General features: G+C 41.3%; 1 protein-coding gene across 1 annotated transcript in view; it reads left to right on the top strand.

The window, feature by feature from the left end:
- fam135b (family with sequence similarity 135 member B) overlaps positions 1-15,645 on the top strand; it is a 113,628-nt gene that overhangs the window by 36,513 nt on the left and 61,470 nt on the right. The window contains 2 exon segments of the mRNA XM_034160784.1: positions 1,424-1,503; positions 14,756-14,895. Coding sequence (XP_034016675.1) covers positions 1,424-1,503; positions 14,756-14,895 — 220 coding nt within the window.

The following is a 15,645-nucleotide window of genomic DNA, read 5'->3' as shown; positions in this document are numbered from 1 at the left end:
CCTCCGCTCGGCTTTCCATGACAAAATCTCTTGTTAAAAGTGAAATCTTCTGGAAAATGGTTGATGTCCAGCTCTTGTGATAACCAAAGAAATGGCACACGATGGTCACGGATCCAGACAGCCATCCGTTTAGAAATGAAATGGTCGTTCAGCCTGTCGATGGCGGCTTCGGAGCACGGCGCGCCCCACAGCCGCTGGGGGCCGTCCTTAAAGTGACAGTAACACTCCTTATTGTCTACCAAGCCCGTAACATTTTCACCGAAAGCCAGATTAATTTTTCTAATGGTTTCCAGCTGCCAGTCTCTAACAGTTTCTGAAAAAATTCTGATGGAAAAAAAGCCCAAATCATTCCGCCATTTACTGGCAATGAAACAACGACGAGGGGGCTGGACCACTCCTCACTCAAAGCCTGCTCACAGGCAAATGACGCAACCGACAGGCGTGGAAAAACTCACGCATGCGCACGAGGGTTCAAGCTTGTCTGACGCAATCACACGTGATTCAAATCCATATGGTTTTTGAAAAAAATAATAAGGTCGGATACTTTTCTAATAGACCTCGTATGGTCACTTTTCAAAGGGGTCAGACTCATCAATAAAGTCAATTTAATGGACAATGGTTCATTTCAGCTCAGTTTGGTATATAAATCTCATCATTCCAGGCAGTGAGAGCCGTCAGCTGGCTGTTAGAAACAAGTTAGAGACAAAACAAAACCAGCTGATTTCAATAGACAATGCAGCCCGAGCTTGTTTTCATTGGCAGCCAGTCGCGGAAGTACAAATTCTCGCTTTCAGATTGGCCACTTTGCTGGAGGTGACGTGTCTCCATGGCAACCCATAAAAAATGAAAATGAGAAAAAAATGTTTTTGAAGCAACATAACAGCTTAAAGAGCCGAAATAAGTTACACTGTGGACAAAAATGGCATGTAAACAGTTCAAAAGTCAGTATTTTTATTCATTTATTTTTTTGTGCATTGTGAATGCAAATAGTGAACTGTTAGCTTAGTTAAACTGTGACTATTAATTCTGTGATCACGTATGCATACTTGTGCTTATTCTTTGCACCACGTGCTTTGCTTGGTCGATCTTGATACACTGTCAACTTTAAAAGTAGATCTCTGTTCAAAAAAGTTTGGGCACCCCTGATCTAAAGCATATATTTATCAGTAAAATATTTGTGATTGATTGGCGTGAATGACTTCATGATGAAGTTGTATATTGTGAGAAGCACCAATATATATACTTACTTGTCCATTTCTGTGGTGGTGTGTTGAGCACACGGAGTTTGTCTCAGCCCTGCGATGTGTTTCGTTCGTTAGGAGTGACATGATTGACAGACAGTTGTACATTTCAAGTGCAGACACAAGAGACGGACTTGAGTGTTTTTGTTTGACTGATTCGTTTTCTTTCTGACTGTGTGCAGATTCTACCAGGTGCGCGTGGGGCTGAAAGTCTCGCCTCGAGTGCCCCACAGGCTGATCGTGACGACACGAGACAATAAAGGTAAAGTGATATTTACACGCTGGCACACTCACTGTACGAGTTTTGGTGGAATTTAAGTCTCTCACTGAGGATTGTAGCATGACGGTCTATAAAATGAGGAGCCAGTAGTTTGGGAGCTTTTTTGGAGCCTGTTCTCAAAGATGAATGCCTTGAATTCACTGCTGTACATGTTGTATTCATTCTGCAAAGATCACTTGGACAGTGCTGTGACTATCAGTGATTTAAAAGTATTTTCCTGCAGGATATCGACTTGGCTCATCTGTGTGATATTTTTATTCCAGTGCACAAAGCAGCGGTGAGAGGAGAGCTGGATGTAGGAGTTCCATTTAATCGAGTTGGCGCAGGTGTTGGTATTTTGGACTTCTCTAAATAACTCTCTCAGAAGCAAGTTATGGTACTTTTGCAGCCGCTGTCCTATTTTATCTGGACTCTGTCACACGGTGAACGACTGAAGAGCTCTGAGCCCTCTGAAGATTTTACACTTTGAAAGTATTATAATAATAATAAGAAGAAGAATTTATTAGACACCCAAGAATAACAGAAATTCACTCATATGACCAAACTCAACAGAAAAGTCAAAAACAAAAAGAGCTATAAGAAAATAAATCAAATACATGGTGCCTAAAGGTGTAGGCAGAAGCAACGCTTATCCACGCCTACCCTCCTGTATAAAATCATCAGGCATATATGCCTGTTCATGGACATTTAAAGCCAACACAATCTGAACACAGCAACACCTAGTTACAGATAAAGAAGTCAAATATTTCTCCAGACAACTCACAAAAAAAAGAAAGAAAGAAAAAAAAAAGAAGGTTCCAGTACAACAGCCTCTACATTAACACAACTCAACCCTATTAATCTAATACATATCTACCAAATACCATTTGTTTGTATAAATGTTTGAACCGGTTAATATCTGGACATTGCTTAAGTTTCTCTGGTAAATTATTCAATTTTTTTGGGCCACAAATGGAAACACAAAAGCACCTCCTAGTCGTCCTAGCGCCCGCATTTTTAAAATAAAACGTACCCCTTAAATTATACATTCCTTCTCTCAGCGTAAAATATTCTTGAATTCAGAGAGGTAATTGTTTATTTCTTGCTTAATGCATCAGCTGAACAGTCTTAAATGTAATCATATCATAAAGTTTTAATATCTTTGATTTAATAAATAACAGATTGGTATGATCCCGAAACCCTGAATTATGAATTATTCTTAATGCTGTTTTTTGAAGGATGAATAATGATTGTAAAGTAGTTTTATAGTTATTACCCCAAACTTCCGCACAGTATGTCAAATAAGGTGCAATCAATGTACAATACAAAGTATGTAGTGGATTTACCATCTAAAATGTACTTTGCCTTTTCAATATTGCAATACTTTTAGAAACTTTCTTTGAATATGATAATATGAGTTTCCAGTTAATTTTATCATCAATATCACACCTAAAAACTTATTTTCCTCGACACAATCTAGATTTACCCCAAGTACACTCACAAAAATATAAAACACAACACTTTTGGTTTTGCTCCCATTTGTATGAGATGAACTCAAAGATCTAAAAACTTTTTCCACATACACAATATCACCATTTCCCTCAATATTGTTCACAAACCGTCTAAATCTGTGATAGTGAGCACTTCTCCTTTGCTGAGATAATCCATCCCACCTCACAGGTGTGCCATACCAAGATGCTGATTAGACACCATGATAGTGCACAGGTGTGCCTTAGACTGCCCACAATAAAAGGCCACTCTGAAAGGTGCAGTTTTATCACACAGCACAATGCCACAGATGTCGCAAGATTTGAGGAGCGTGCAGTTGGCATGCTGACAGCAGGAATGTCAACCAGAGCTGTTGCTCGTGTATTGAATGTTCATTTCTCTACCATAAGCCGTCTCCAAAGGCGTTCAGAGAATTTGGCAGTACATCCAACCAGCCTCACAACCGCAGACCACGTGTAACCACACCAGCCCAGGACCTCCACATCCAGCATGTTCAGCCTCCAAGATCGTCTGAGACCAGCCACTCGGACAGCTGCTGAAAACAATTGGTTTGCATAACCAAAGAATTTCTGCACAAACTGTCAGAAACCGTCTCAGGGGAAGCTCATCTGCATGCTCGTCGTCCTCATCAGGGTCTCGACCTGACTCCAGTTCTTCATCGTAACCGACTTGAGTGGGCAAATGCTCACATTCGCTGGCGTTTGGCACGTTGGAGAGGTGTTCTCTTCACGGATGAATCCCGGTTCACACTGTTCAGGGCAGATGGCAGACAGCGTGTGTGTGTCGTGTGAGTTGCGCGGTTTTCTGATGTCAATTGTTGTGGATCGAGTGGCCCATGGTGACGGTGGGGTTATGGTATGGGCAGGCGGCTGTTATGGACGAAGAACACAGGTGCATTTTATTGATGGCATTTTGAATGCACAGAGATACCGTGATGAGATCCTGAGGCCCATTGTTGTGCCATACATCCAAGAACATCACCTCATGTTTCAGCAGGATAATGCACGGCCCCATGTTGCAAGGATCTGTACACAATTCTTGGAAGCTGAAAATGTCCCAGTTCTTGCATGGCCGGAATACTCACCGGACATGTCATTGAGCATGTTTGGGATGCTCTGGACCGGCGTATACGACAGCGTGTACCAGTTCCTGCCATCCAATTTATAATTTCCAAATAACATCATTTTGGTTTTTGACCAATTTAATGACAATTTGTTCATGTATTTTGTCATGTATCATGTATTTGTTTAGTATTTTTAAATTAATCTAATCTTGAAAACATTATTTTTGGTTCTTTGGGATAATAAAATTTCTAAAATCTGCTGGAATGGCAAACTGCCACATAGACAACACCAACTCATCACATTGATGATGTTTGGTCAGTGCCCATTTTTATCACTAGTGGATGGATTATGTTGCAGTAGTAGCAGGGTTATGCTGGTAGTTAGTAGTAAGTATGATCACTAATCAGTAAATGTCACAAACGGACTGCCAGTCTCATCACATATTGACATTTGGTTAGAAAAATGATTTTGCGTCAAAATGTGGTGAGCTGGGAGTGAAATGTGTCGCCTTGGAACCATTGTGGATGCTGCACGGCAACTACTCAGGCCATCGATCTGCCACAGACAGGTGGACTAGGTGTCTCCCCTTGGCCTTCTCAAACAGCTGGGCTCCTCAACAGTGTGGCACCTGCATGCTGCATCATGCACACAAGCCTCAGATTCATCTCCCCAAGTAAGATCTCATTTGACAATCATTCCTGTGGTACCCAAAAAATCCTCACAAAAAAAAAAAAAGACATCCAGTCATCACGTTAAGTTACTGGACAGTGTCCACTCTCAATACCATAAGACAGGAAGCTCCAGGAACCTAAAGACTTGGACCTTCGTTCTCCTGCAAAGGTATCGGCATCACCGAACACCTCTGTTCAGTGACCCTCACGACTCCATAAGGTCCTTCCCAGGTGTTTCTCAAAATCTTAAAAGGGAGGACCCGGAAACATGAATGTCACCGCTGAGATACTTGACAGTTACTTCCAGTTCAACACTTTCACTGCACACAGATACAGTCCTTCACTAATAAACATTACTTATTTAGGCTGCGTTCGTCTGCTACAGTCCAAAGAGCCTTTGAAGTGTGACAGCCTCATCACGCTACTTATGCCGTATGCGACCAATGAATGCAGCCTTGGAAGGATGCAGGCGCTGCATTAGGACACAGCCCATGTCCCTGACCCTGTTTTGGACCCATTTCCATCAATCAATAAAATACAAACAGAAAAGTAAATCTGTCTGTAGTAGGCTCTTCCAGAAACTCCACAGAAGCCCGTTGTTGTGTTTGACTGTACTATGAAGTTGTAAATGGTGCAAAAGATACATGATGCAGAGTTTCTCCTGTCACAGCCACAGAAGCCTGTAAGTCCATTCGAGTTGTCCAGGTGATTTGATGGTTTCCCTCACTAGTCTTTCTTGCATCACCAGTTTTTGAGAAGTGCCTACTTCAGGCAGATTTATTGTTGTGTTGTTCATAATTGATGCAAATTAAAACCAAGACATACTCAGTGAGTTGGAAATGTTCATGCATCCATCCCCCTGACCTTTGCACAAAAAACACATATAATACTTGCATATTCAGTTTTTCACACATTGCAATAAAAAGAAGCCACTTTTTCCTGAATGATATTCATGGTGGGGTTTTTTGGGGGACACATGTTACACCCCAACATTAAGGGCAACCAAAAAAAAAACATGCAATCAACAGGAAATTGTTTTCTGTATTTTTAATATTCAAGTTCAGTTTGTGACACTGAATCTACGCAGACTTGAAACCTGCATTATGTTCCTCCTCCTGCTGCTGCATGAAGCCGTTTGGCTGCTAATACTGATTTGCAGTAATAACGTATATTTTTAGCACCTCATGACTGTAAGCGTGTGTATGTTTGTGAGGTCTGACTCAGCTGTGTGTGTGTGAGGAATTCTGTCTGATATTATGCTTGCCATGGGGATTTTGGGCTGTGTTCCCAGGAAAGACTTGGTATCAGATACTGTATGCGTGCACGTGTGGAAGACAGAGCTGATTGTGAATGCACAGCATCCTACATGTCAGCCGAGGTTGGAGGGGTATAGTGTGTGCTATGTTGTGGAAAAACACTGTTGAATTTCTGAGCTACATAAAAAAATGAAAACAAAACAGTATTTCTGGAGAATCATCACAACCTCCATAAAGCTCAGCAGTGAAAACAAGAAACCAAGACTTCTTTGATTAGTTATGCACAGTAAGTGCATCACATCATGTCTGATGTCAATGTACTGACACAGCCACTCCCCGAATTCCACACAAGTGTGTTCAAGAGTTGGCATCATACTTTACTATTTTCTTCTTTTTCCTTTGAACTTTTTACCTCTTCATTTTTGCTAGTTGTAGTAGTAATAGCAGCTTCTTGATGCAGCTTTAGTCATGCCCTAACAGTTCTCTGGCATTCAGAATAGGTGGGAGGTGATCCAGTCAACTGATTTTACCCCAGGTGGGCTCCAAATACGCTGTAGAAACATCTCAAGGATGATCAGTGGAAACAAGATACACCAGAGCTCAGTAAAGAGCTTCATGACAAATCAATCAATCAATTTTATTTATATAGCGCCCAAATCACAACAAACAGTTGCCCAAGGCGCTTTATATTGTAAGGCAAGGCCATACAATAATTATGTAAACCCCAACGGTCAAAACGACCCCCTGTGAGCAAGCACTTGGCGACAGTGGGAAGGAAAAACTCCCTTTTAACAGGAAGAAACCTCCAGCAGAACCAGGCTCAGGGAGGGGCAGTCTTCTGCTGGGACTGGTTGGGGCTGAGGGAGAGAACCAGGAAAAAGACATGCTGTGGAGGGGAGCAGAGATCGATCACTAATGATTAAATGCAGAGTGGTGCATACAGAGCAAAAAGAGAAAGAAACACTCAGTGCATCATGGGAACCCCCCAGCAGTCTAAGTCTATAGCAGCATAACTAAGGGATGGTTCAGGGTCAAAGGCTTTGAATACTTATGTACATGTGATTTCTTAGTTTTTTATTTTTAATAAATATGCAAAAATCTTAAAAAAAAACACCTTTTTTCACATTCTCATTATGGGGTATTGTGTGGAGAATTTTGAGGAACAAAAATGAATTTCATCCATTTTGGAATAAGGTTGTAACATAGTAAAATGTGGAAAAAGTGAAGTGCTCTGAATACTTTCTGGATGCACAGTAACCACAGGATCCGACAGTCACTGGGCACAGACATCAACATTTTGTCAATACCTCCCAGTGTCAATAACAATATAACCTCACAACTACTGTGACAAACATATATGCAGAAGAAGCTAAATTATGTATGAAGGTTTAGAGATACTTGTGTTAGCCACCGCGACAAAGTGTCAGACACTGGCAACCATTTTTACATCATGTCTTTTGGCAACCTTCAGTGATTACTAGATGTTCTGAGTCCACGTCCTTTGAGTCTCTGAGGTTCAAGATGACTTGGTTCCTGCTCAGTTGTGCGCTGCTCCACTTGTTGCCATATCGCTGCACTCACACTGCATGCTAACATCTCATTCCACTCCATCTTCAGCCAAAAATCATGGGTTATCCTCATGAAAAAGATCATAGTAAAATGTATGAAAGTAACACAAAATTACAGCAACAACAACAACAACAAAACTATGTATAAAAATTTGTACATATGAGGCTGAGAACACGACTGAAAAATGGTGGCTCTTGAGACCGAAAATATGTGGGAATTTCTCTTATTGTTGAAAACAGAAAAACATTTCTGAATGTTAAATGCAGAACATGTGTTGCACATTCCCGTGTAAATCCGTAGGAATATATATGAAATATCATACTTAACTTTTCATATGCTTGATGAGAAGACACCGAACATCTACTTCTATTTTGTCATTCTTTGGTGTGAAGAATACTATAGTCAGCAATCTGTTGTTGTGGGTGTCTTGGTGGCTTCCCTCACTTGTCTTCTTCTTGCACATTCACTCAGTTTAGGAGCTCTGCCTCATCCAGTCATTATATTTACCGTACGGCACCATACAGCTTCCATTTCTTATTGACTGGTGTAAATGAAGACACATTTATGGGCTTGGAAATATTCGTATATCCATCCTCTGACTGGTTTAGAGACAACTGATTGTTGAAATGATATTTATTGGATATTCATCAAGTGTGCAGGTGGTAAAGAAGTTGGACTTCCACCCAGAAGACTGTGGTTCAATTCCCCCTGAAGCTTCCTAAGACTCTTCACCTGTATTGTCCCAGTCCACCCACCTGTACTGGCCCCAGCTGGGGATGTGACCTGTGATGGACTGGTATTCTGCATAGAGGAAGTTGCAGACTCTTCTCACTCTGGTATTCAGGCATAATAAGCACTGATCTGATGGGCCTCAGGGCCGACAGAGAACATGACTTCTTCTGACAATTCAAGTGGGCCTGTAGCTCTGACCAGGAGTGTCTGTCCTACATTCATCATTTCCATTAAAAGGCACATAATCCATAATCCCAAAACACTGCAGGCTGCACTGATCCACTGCAGTCCAACAGTATATTTACTGTGTAATGAAGGCTGCACATTACCGTACACATCATATCCATATCGTACGTCCAAGGCCATGACCAACCTCCCCAGCAGCTCCTTCCACAAGGTTGTGTATTAACTCTGTAAAACTCTCGACGGCTGAATCTGGAGCAGGAATGAACCAGTCAGCACTCAGCTTAGAGGGAAAAAACCCACATTCATCTCACACAGATACAGGAAATGATCTCTTCAGTGTCTAAGTGTACTCTTGACATTTCATTCATTTGTTGACGCCCTCCTGACAAACGTGTTAAACATCAGGCCGCACACTCAGCTCAAGCATTTAATGACTCTAATGGTGGGTTTCACGTCAGAATGGAACCTGAATTAGAACACCGCTCGACTCGGGCCGCGATATTCCTTTTTATTGCTGTCGTGAAGAGAGATTATGTGTGGAGTTGTCTGTGTCTTTGTGACAGCCGTTTAGAAACACTCACACTGGTTTTCTGGCAGCAGATTCTGAGGCCCACAGACTGAAAGAAGATTATTTCCTGCACAAAAATCACTGCAGCCAAAGCTTGAGGGTATTTTTCAGCATGTGTGAATGTGAGCGATGTGACAACTTTGCAACATGTGTGACAAATGCTGCACAATTGACAAAAGGCAGCCTCAGTCCAGAGTCCAGACTGTTGTCAATCGTAACTCCGTGATGGTGAAACGAGCTACACGTTGCTGTCAGAGTCGGGCGTTCCTCCCATCTTCAAGAAACTCTTGAAGACCCATCTCTTTGGTCTTATTTGGCTGCCCACTTTATTTCTTCTCTTATCCTCCTCTTTACTGTTTGTTCCTCACTTGTAAGTGGATTTGGATAAAAGTGTCTGCTCAGTGAAAAAAATTGAAAGGAAAAGTAAAGCTTTATAAACATTCTCATTGATTATTATTGACATGATTTAGAACTTTAGGACAAAGGTTAATTATCATTCTAATCCAATTACATTTTTTCCCGCAAATCTATCAGGCGCATAATATCTGTGGAACGGTGGCCGAAGATGTATTACTGTGCACCCTGACCACTGTTCTGATGAGATGTCATTACTGTTGAATGTTATTCCTCCGCCACAAGTTTGAATAAGTAAGTATTGTACTGTATTGCCAAATACTTACACGGAACTTTTGAGACGCACAATTCGTCAGAACACTGGCTGTGCGCGCTGCTAGCTGTTAGCACTGTTAGGTCAGAGAAAGTCACGTGCCACCATTGAAATGGGTGAATTTAAGCTACCGTACAAAAGTATTGATGTGGATTCTGATACAGAATTACCATTTCACATTTGATGGATTTGATGGATTTTCCCATTTGATGGATTACTCCGTGCCCTGACTGCTGTTGGAGAGACGCTGGCTGCTTCACGCTAAGCCTAGCCTCGCCGACCGAATTACCTACAGAAAAATAAACCGTACAAACGATGGAATTGGATTAGAATGGGAATAACCCTCTTGTGTCTGATGTGCGGATGTTCATGCTGTTATACGGTCGAACATATCCGTTTTAAAGCTGTATGTTTGGCTGTATAACCCAGCATGAATGTCCCCCCATCGTCAGACAGAACAGGGTTATTCCCTAAATATACAACCTCAAATTAGAAAAACATTGGAGCGATATTGAGAAAAATAAATAAAAAAAATATGTATTTCATTGTAGACGTGTGAACCCAAGATATTTCATGTTTTGAAATATCTTGGGTGAAATTGGGTTAAATTGGGGTGTGGCAGTTTATTCTAAATATAAGCATTAAAATCATCACTTTTACATCTAGTTTTCTTGAGACAAGTCAGGGGATGGATACATGAACATTCCCAAATCACTGAAAATGTCTTGGACTTCATTTAAGAAATACAAACAGTATAATACTGTATAGTAAATCAAGACGAGTGAGGGAAGCCACCAAGACACCCATGGCAGCTCTTAAAGAACTATAGGCTTTTGTCAATGTGAGTGGAACATTGAGAATGGTGCACCATTTTGTTGGTGATGTCATCACTGCCTTCTTGTGGAAAATACATGAGTTATGTATAAATTCAGGCTCAAAAATACATAGGAATATGCACACATTTTGGGGCATTACATTTTCGTACTTTCTGCTACAAACGTTTCATGAGAATAGGCTGAGGGCAGACACGAGTCCTTTATAGATCAATCATAAAGAGAGGGTTGGGATTTTTATTATTATTATTTTATTAAAATGCTAATCCCCTTCAATGAATTTCTTTAGACTGTGGGCAGGAACAGTTGAATATGCAAGAAATGGAACTAGAGACATGAAGTTATGACTCCGAGACGACAGTGCTCCAGCTTCTTTCACATCCAGAACATCCCCACAGGGATTACGCTGCTTCTCACACACCCACCAAGCCTTTGAGAAGAGCCACGCTCCCACACATCAGTCACCCTGATGACTGACGTGGCTCCGCGGCTGCTCCATGCTGCAGGTAGCGACGGCGTTGTCAGGTCGAGGACTGCAGACAGACCGAGCAAGATGGAGACCGAAAAGAGCACAACCTCAGTGGGGAGCTTGAAAGAGGCTCCCAGCTCACAGCTGGACTGCAGCTCTGCCAGCAGCATGTTCAGAACAAACAGCCAACACATCAGAGACAAACGTGTTGCAACATGAGAAACGTCGAAGAGCTTAGCTCAGACGCCTCCACGGCTGGAAAATTATTCTACCACAACCTGTCAAATGTGGGGAAAAGTCACAAATTTTAGACAGTGTGTGTGTTTGTTTATTTATTTCGATATTTTCTATATATATATATATATTCCATTGTGTTGGCTGTAGGGATCTATGGGGTCTAGATTGTGTTGTGTTTATCAAATAGGTAGCTGACATTTTTCAAGGATGGTAATAAATTATGCAAAGTTTCTATAATGATTTTCACTGAAAGTGCAGGAAATTAAAATGAGAACATTTTGTGAATAATTGTATTTATTATTTGGCACATTTAGTTGATGTCATGTTTTACAAATGGTAAGGTTGAGATATTTCCTTTATTCAGAGCTTGTCTGGTTACCAGGGACTGATTAATGGTGATATTAACATCCACTGTTGACTGTTGTTAACTAATACCCCTAATTTCTCCAAAGATATTTGTCGTATCAATTTTCTGTTTTTGCAGCATTCATTCTTGGCCCAAAATACATAAACATACCAAATGGCAAATGTCAGTTCTCCCCAATTTCTCTGTGATCGAAGTTACACACACATACACAGGGGCTGCTTGGCTTTAATATATACATATATGTATATTGCCAGCTTGTGTTTGTAGATCTGATTATTTAAACTCACATCCCTCTTGAATCTAAGTACGAGGTCTGTCAATAAAGTATAGGTCCTTTTTATTTTTATGGTTATCAACACGGTTTTTTTAATGAAAGATGTGCAGACGGGTCCGCGCGTCGGGACGCAGCCGACGCGGTGCGGTGGCACAGGAAAAACACCTCCGTGTTGATAACCATTTGTAAAATCCAGGCGGCTTTTGATGGCTTTCAGTGGAGTGAGTATATGAGAAATTGTTTAACAGCTGGACATGTTCCAACTTGTCCTTAAGGCTTCCAACGGAAGTGTTTTTCTGCCGACGCTGCAATCCGCCCGCACGTCTTTCATTTAAAAAATCTCCTTTAACAGTGGAATATCCGGATAAAATGCTGAAACCGACTTCTTCTGAAACTTCTCTGTTCTCTCACGATGTCCTGGATCAATAGAGCCTGAAATGTGGAGGTTTTCAGCTTGAAACAGGCTGACGACGGCGCCTGAGAGCGCTGCGCGACGTCTCGCTCCGTGGGAAGTCCTTAAAGCGACAGTATCACCTCAAAATCTCTTATCAGCCGTTAAAATTTTCACTGAAAACCACCGTGTCCACTTCGATGTGTCTCACAGGTTTAGAAAAAAATTTGATCAAACAAAGCGCCAGTCTCTCAGCAACTTCTCAGACAAAGGAATTCCGACGAGGGGCTGGACGACTCCTCCCACAAGGAGTGCTCACAGGCGAATGACGTCACCGACAGGCGTGGAAAAACTCACGCATGCGCACGAGGGTTCAAGCATGTCTGACGTAAAAACATATGAATGAAATCCATATAGTTTTTGAAAAAAATAAAAAGGACCTATACTTTATTGACAGCCCTCGTAGACCTTTGTGAATGTCAGGTCAGACATCAAATCAGCGTGTTTCCTTCGGCTATCACGTGATTATTTTACCAGATATTGGTGTCAGTTTTATGAAAATGGGGCAAAAAGGATATTTATGCTGCACTCACATGTTGGCATTGTGTTCTAAATCATAAAATGATCAGGTCTGTAAACAGGCGTTGATCCTTTAAGGCCCTTTGGGGCCTCAAGGCCTATAAGGACTTCCTTTTATTGAAGAAATATGTTCATTTACTCACATCCAGTGTCAAACTTGTGCCAAATAAGGGCCTTACTTACCCACATTGTTCCTCCATAGTTAGAAACTATCAGTAACTGGCAAACTAAAACTAAGTTCAGGATCGAAGGCATGTAGTGCATGTGGTGTGTTGCTGGATGGCAACCATTCAGGCAGACAATGGTCAATGCAACTTTTGAAAGAGCAGTCAATGCAAATCGTGAAAGTAGCCACAAGCCAAAGCCAGGTGAAATGTGGGACACCCCCAGTTTCGTCTAGGTGCTACGGTTCCCAACACTGAGGCACGTGGATGTTGGATCACAGCCACAGAAAGACGCCTCACAACCAGATAGTAAAACAGGAAACACCACGACCTTAACGACATGTCTCCTCGTTCTTGTGTAAAAGTATCAGCTTTCAGCAAATACAAGGTCTGTCAATAAAGTATCGTACCTTTTTATTTTTTTCAAAAACTATATGGATTTCATTCATATGTTTTTACGTCAGACAAGCTTGAACCCTCGTGCACATGCGTGAGTTTTTCCACGCCTGTCGGTGACGTCATTCGCCTGTGAGCACTCCTTGTGGAAGGAGTGGTCACCGGCGTGGAAAAACTCACGCATGTGCACGAGGGTTCAAGCTTGTCTGACGTAAAAACATATGAATGAAATCCATATAGTTTTTGAAAAAAATAAAAAGGTACGATACTTTATTGACAGACCTCGTACCTCCAACCAGATGACCTCCTGATTCCATAAACTCTTTTCCACACATCTCTCGATCTCAAAGGCCGAGGACCCAGAGACAGAAACATCACCACCACAGTAACTGAATCTCTGTACAATTTTGAAACACAGATTTCTGATGGCTGAGTTCAGGACGTCATTCAAATCCTGCATGTTAGTCTCGATCCAGGACAATTGCAAACCCACACGCTGACAGAGCCCATTTCTATACCTCCCACATGTGGTGGTGGGACGTACTGAATAGAGTCACTCATTCTGCAGGGGATCTATTAAATAGATCGTCCTCCCACCATAACAACCCCATGGATCTTTTTTTTTTTTTTGCAAGGACCTTTTATTATGACCTGGTGTTGCATTTTAAAACTTAAGCAACCTCGAGCGGACTTGTGAAAAGTATCCTAAACAACACACACACTTACATGCACACATACACACAGACAGCAAGGGGAAAAATTTAAAAAAAAAATGTTTTTCTCACATTATGTCTTAATTATTAATTATGCAACTTTCTTGTTTTCTCTTTTGACCACTTCATTTGACAACTTCTTGTTTCAACTAGTAAACCAGGGCAGTTTTAACCTATTTACTTCAGGTCTGTTCAGGCTTCATTGAGCATGACTTGTCACATGTCACTTAAGCAGTCCATCCTTCCATCCATTTTCTATACCTGCTTAAACCAATTAAGGGTCACAGGGAGGCTGGAGCCTATCCCAGCAGTCACAGAGCGTGAGGCGAGGTTCAACCTGGACAGGATGCCAGTCTGTCGCAGGGCCACATACAGACAAACAAACGCTTTCACACCTACACGCACACCTTTGGATCCACCTAAACTGCAAACCACACAAACACGGGGAGAACATGCAAACTCCACACAGACAGGCCACAGGTGGGAATCGATCCCATGACCTTCTTGCTGTGAGGCAGCAGTGCTATCCACTAATCCACCATGCTGTCTACTTAAGCAGAATTTGAAAATTTCAAAGCTGACATGTCTTTTGTGTTGTTTCCCACGTCAGGAGAATGTAGCTTCAGCTCTGCGGGGGTTTACGACGGAACCGTGTTCAGCCGGATATTTCAGATCCTTTATAGGAATGAGGAGATTGTGGTGAATGACTGTATGATCTTTAAAGTCCATCTGCTGCTGGATGGAGAAAAGGTGAGTCATGTTGCACACAACAGATCAAACCTCACATGTCATTTGTTTGCATGGATTTTATTCTGTAACAGTTCAAAGGTTGTGCAGTGCATCGTGTGGCAGAAGATTACATTGTTTTCATATATTTTCAAAATTTGCATCTTTTTTTTTTTTTTTACTATCTTGCATATATGACATTGTTTTCCTTTCCTTAACATATTTATAAAGACAAAAATAGTATTTTTATTACCTTTTTGTCAATTATAATGAAGATTCTTTAACTGACAAAGTCCAGCATGCAGTGCTGCCAGACATTTATATCAGTTTGGGTGCCAATAACTCCAGAAATAAGACTTTTAATATAGCTGAAATAATTTGAATCAATAATGATTTAATCAATTTACAGAACAGGAGCCATCGATTCCAATAACTGAACCTATAATTTATCATAAAATACATTTATCAAACATTTATTCATGTTAGAAGGATGGACTGCATTAATATAGAGCTTTTCCATCTGCATCAGATGCTCAAAACGCTTTACAATTATGCCTCACATTCACCCATTCACACAAACACACTCACACACCGACGTCAGGATTGTAAAATAGGAAATCTGATCTAATTGAGGTTCTGGTTTCCCGCATGCCTTCTGGCAAACTGCAGCTGAAATTTTGCAGGTTCTTTTGAAGAAGATCCTCCTCTGTGCCACGTCATCATGAAGCTGTGTAAGTGGTGATGCAGCAAAGATGGACAAAGCAAAGCTCCAAC

Source organism: Thalassophryne amazonica, chromosome 20, assembly GCF_902500255.1.
Source record: "Thalassophryne amazonica chromosome 20, fThaAma1.1, whole genome shotgun sequence".
In the NCBI taxonomy this organism is placed as follows: domain Eukaryota; kingdom Metazoa; phylum Chordata; class Actinopteri; order Batrachoidiformes; family Batrachoididae; genus Thalassophryne; species Thalassophryne amazonica.
The sequence above is the reverse complement of the archived record's forward strand: the minus strand, read 5'-3'. Positions and strand labels throughout refer to the sequence as shown.